A 5,078-nucleotide genomic window follows, 5' to 3' on the forward strand; every position below is an offset into this window, starting at 1 on the left:
TAGCAATTAAAATATTTAAATAAAAACATATTTACTCCAACAGTAACAAAATAAATAAGTTATTGATGTGCAAGACTTGAGGGTGAGGTGCAAATCCATTAGCAATCAATGTACACTGAAATTCTTCTGGCATACTCGAGTTCTTTTTTGTTTCTGCATCCAAAAATTTACATTGCAGAACTTTGAAGGAAGCATTTCAAATTTTTAATGAGTTCCCAACATCATGTGTATCCAAGTAAGATATTGCAACAGCAGCATTGAGAGCTGCTCCAACAGAAAAAGCCTGTTCGTCGATGACAAATAGAGACGAGTGCAATGGCTGGTCTGATTTTAGACTCTCATTCTTTATCCCGAGAACGAAAATTGCAGCCGCAAATTTATGTGAGTAGAAGCTGAAATCCTCTGCTCCCATGATCAATGGTTGAAGCTCCACATTAGATTCCCCGAGTAGAACCTCACCAACCTTCTTTGCGTGCTCATACAATGCTTCGTTGTTAATCATCACTGGATAAGGCAGCGGTGTTTCCTCCATGAAGTCCACTGTACCCTCACAGCGATGCACGGCTGCTTGCAGTTCTATGACCTGCAAGTGGAACATAACTGTAAGAGAAGCTATACAAGCAATCCACTCAGTTTGGTAAAATGAACTAGTTTACCCAGTCCTTCTACAGTATGTGATGCACCGATTTAATGAACGGCTAGATTGGAATGTTTTTAACAAGTAAACCAAATCCAACCATCCGCTGAAGCACATAATCTCATAAACCGGTGCATTGTAGAATTCTAGCAATTTTACCTCTTTGATCCTTTCTTGGATATGGCCGAGTCCTTCCATTGTCAAGCTCCTGAAAGTTCCCCCAAAGTTCACAGACTCGGGGATCACATTTCCTGCTTCACCTCCCTTTAAGTACCCAACTGTCACCACCTGTGTAACGGGTTCAACTCAACATGAAAATTGATACACTAATCATATCTAACAATCTGCGATTATTGCAATTTGAAAGTGAAATTATATGTCTATCAAACTTATTCCTTTATTTTTTTCCCAAAACAAAAAGGAGAAAAATTACCCCGGCCTCAAGAGGATTTATCTCTCTTGAAACAATCTGCTGAAGAGCCAGAACAGCTGATGCTGCTGCAAGAATCGAGTCCTTACTCTTATGTGGAGCAGCTGCATGCCCACCTTTTCCTTTGATTGTTGCTGAAAAAAGGCCAGCGCCGGCTAGCATTGGACCTGGCCGTGAAGCAATGACACCCGTTGGCAGTGATGGCATAACATGTATGAAGAAGATGGCATCAATATCGTTAAGAATGCCATGTTGTAACATATGGTAAGCTCCGGCATAACCCTCTTCTCCCGGCTGAAAAACCAGCTTCACAGTTCCCTTTAAAGTTCAAAAGCACCAAAAAGACATAGATCAATTAAAATTTGGGTTTGCCGAATTAATATCTGGTAAGTTACATTGTTCAACCACATATCAAGTTATCAACGATATATGACAAATGTACGACTAGTCAATATATATACCTTTAGAATGTCTCTTTTACTTTGGAGTAACTTGGCTGCGCCAAGCAACATTGCCACATGAGAATCGTGCCCACATGCGTGCATTTTGCCATCTATCTTGCTCTTGAACTCCCACTCTACTTGTTCCTTCAAAATTCAATGGGTATATTTTGATCATCAGTGACCAAAAATAGAACATTTACCTAGTTTAGCATTTTCTGGTCAACAACACAGTTCCATAATAGCCGATGATCATTTGGTCCAGTAGAACTTACAATCAAAATATCACCTCCCCAAACAGGCCAAGGCATGTTTACATGCCAGAAACGGATTGCAAGTTAAGAGTGTCACTCTCCGTTCTTGGCATTTGCCTTGTGTTTACTAATTAACACACAAGGAATTAAAGAAGGGCCACATGTTATCATTAAGTACATACTACTTAGTACCTAAAAAAGGTTTGGGATTAACCAATGGGGAAAATTATGGGGTTCAAGTCCAACCTTGTGGACTATCTCATCCCTACGAATCACACACTAAAAACTTTCTCCACCAAACCGGGGGAGTTAGATGAATCAAGTACACCGCATGGTGATGTCTCAATTCAATAAACACAATCATGCAGTGTGAGATAAAGGTTGTGATATGATACTTTATTATTAGACCGAGATACCATTCTGACGGATACTTAATCCATCTACGTTCATCCCGTACCAATCAACCATTTATCATTCTCAAGACTTCTCTCAAGTAATTAAACATGCCCCAAATTCGTCGAGTTGAATTCCTCATATTATATGGAACTCACGTGTACTTTCACTTTGATTTTGAGTACGGATTAGTAAACATGCGGTTAATTAGTTTTGTTTTGTACTTTTAACCGAGGAGATGACAGGTTCAAATCATTCGATTAAAAACAAGGAAAATTTAATGAAAAACTTCTGATACTATTCATCTTAACAAAAAAACATACTTTTAACATTAAAAAGTCAATCATGATACTATTTAATATACCATTTATTTTATCATTTTTGTTGAAATTTAAAAAATTACCATTTTTATTATTTTTTTTTTTTAAACGAAGGAAAAGAAAGAAAGGACCTGAAGAGGGAGAGCGTCCATGTCAGCCCTGAGAGCAAACACTGGTTTGGAGCCAGAACCAACGGAAGCCACCACACCAGTCTTGGCAACAGGCCACGTGTACTCAATTCCTAGGGTGTCGAGCTCGGTCCTGATGAGTTGACTCGTCCTGTGCTCTTCGAACCCAATCTCTGGGTACTGGTGGATTCTCCTCCTCACTCCCCTCATCCACTCAAAGAACTCGGCCTCCTTCGCCGATGCCAAGAGCTCCCGAGTCAGCAACTCGAGCTCTGTCTCACTAGTTTCCGAAGCCCAAGACTTGCCCAAAATAGTTGGCAGCAATAAGTAAAAGAGCATAAACGCAGCCATGGTCGGATGAAAATATTTTTTTGGGTTTTTGTTGAAATTTGAAAGTCAATCACTCCAGACCAGGGAGCAACAAAAAGGATAAGCTTTTTCTCCTGAATTTCTGTATTTGGCCTGCAAATTTATGTTTTGTTGTTTTGGGTTCCGATAATTCTTGTTCGATTTGTTTAATGTCTTATTTGTGTTTGTTTCTTTATCACATCACACCTCCTAGAAAGATGATATATTAACGCTAATTTATTAATAAGATAATTTAAAATTGTGCTCAATTAGTTAACGAAATTTTAATCAACATGCCTATATTATGTTTGGGAAAGAGATCATCTCCTAATCTCTTCCACCATTGCTATCTAATTCAGTGTTCCGGATCTTTAAATTTGATCCAACGGCTAAAGTTATTATAACTTTTAAAGGGTTCTCTGTTTTTAGCCGTTGAATCAAATTTCAAAAGTTTTGATCACTTGATTAGGTGACCTTGATGGAAGAGATTAGGAGATGATCTCTTTCATTTGTTTGCTCCACCAACTCCAATTCAATTATTTATCCTTATTGTCATTTTTAGTTTAACGACTATTTCTCTTAAGATTTGAACTCGAATCTTCCTCCAATAGATAGGAGAGTTTTTATTTTTTTATTTATTTTTTTATTTTTTACAACAAGTAATATGTTTACTATAAATTATACAAAGGAGTAAGAAGAGGGAGAGAGTTTAAACTCGAAACGAAATAGATAGAAGAAGGTTTTCACCACAAAAGCAATCCATCACTTACTTTCATTAACCCTTAACCACTAGATGCACAAATGTTAGTTCACCTTGCCAAATACAACATTATGAGTACATCTTTCATACAATTACATACGAATAATGCAGCACGATTTATGCACTTTCACTTACTTATGATGAACTATTTTCCTTGTTATTATTTTATGACTCTCATTTGATTTATTCAATCTAACGATTACCAAAAAAAAAAAACAAAACAAAACAAAAGAAATCATGCATAAGAGGAAAAAGAAGTGCGGAAATAATTTCTCTTGAATGATGTAATTTTCATTTTTATAATAATGGATATAAACATTTCAAGTTCCAACACGAGTTATTCACTGTAAAACGATATACATCAAACGCCTCTATGCGTCACAACAGCATCAACATTATCCGAATATGAGAGTGCGACTGCAGCATGAAAGGCTGCTCCAATTGGAAGAACCTCCTCATCAATCACCAAGAAGGGTGAATCAAATTCTCGTTCTTCGTCCCAATCATGAAGAATGCAACAGCCCATTTTTCGGCATAGAAGCTAAAGTTCTCTGCTCCCATAGCCATTGGAAGTACCTTCAAATGAGTATTATTGAGAAAATTTGTTGAGTGCTTCCGACACAATCTGTTGAGTGTTGTTAAGATATGTCTAGCATACATTATATCAAACACTTAGTGGGCACATAGAAACTCATACCAAACATTCAAATGGTATTCGGAAGACCTTCACATGTATATTTCCATAATCCAGGTGGTTTGGTGGTTTGGGACAACTTTGATTTCAATGTACTTCCGCCATTGCTCGTCACTTCTACTTTTGAGTACTACAAGCATGAATGACGTAAATTGACCCACACATGCATACACAACCACTCCAAGCATTTCCTTAGGTAAGATTTGCTTTCAAAATACAATTACAGAGGGTATAGATGAAGTAAGATTTTCTCCCCTCCAAATTTCTCTCTTTTAATCTTTTTTTATTTGTTACAGTTACGATTAAGCCACGTCAATATCTTGTATTGATTTTTTTAATAAAGAGAAAGATAAAAAGAAAAGCGAGAGAGGAGAGAAAGGGAGACAATCCTACTCGGGTATAGAAATGCCTACTCGTATTAGCCAATCTGCGACAACATTTTCCAATACCCATCAAAATTGCTTTGGTTGATATTATATAGCTTCAAACAGTTGGTAAATAAAAATACAATTGCAGAGATTGGAATCTTAAACTTGATGGCAGATTCTGATTTGCAAGCCCTAAGGGTTTTGCCCAAATGACGAAGGTGGTGGAGAAATGAATTAGAATTAAATTAGGTCAAATATCCGATTCTCTTTTTTTAACAAAATAAGTAAATTATTTATTAGCTAGAC

At 37.0% G+C, this 5,078-nt stretch overlaps 1 protein-coding gene across 1 annotated transcript; it reads right to left on the reverse strand.

Annotated features, from left to right (window-relative positions):
• LOC126600911 (IAA-amino acid hydrolase ILR1-like) lies at positions 1–3,109 on the reverse strand. Its single transcript, XM_050267617.1, has 5 exons — positions 2,606–3,109; positions 1,529–1,654; positions 1,071–1,385; positions 797–925; positions 1–583 (listed from the first exon to the last, which is right to left on the reverse strand). The coding sequence occupies exons 1-5, from the start codon at positions 2,951–2,953 to the stop codon at positions 197–199; spliced, it is 1,305 nt and encodes a 434-aa protein (XP_050123574.1). The 5' UTR covers positions 2,954–3,109; the 3' UTR covers positions 1–196.
• Between the last annotated feature and the right edge of the window lie 1,969 nt (positions 3,110–5,078).

Source organism: Malus sylvestris, chromosome 14, assembly GCF_916048215.2.
Source record: "Malus sylvestris chromosome 14, drMalSylv7.2, whole genome shotgun sequence".
Lineage (NCBI taxonomy): Eukaryota > Viridiplantae > Streptophyta > Magnoliopsida > Rosales > Rosaceae > Malus > Malus sylvestris.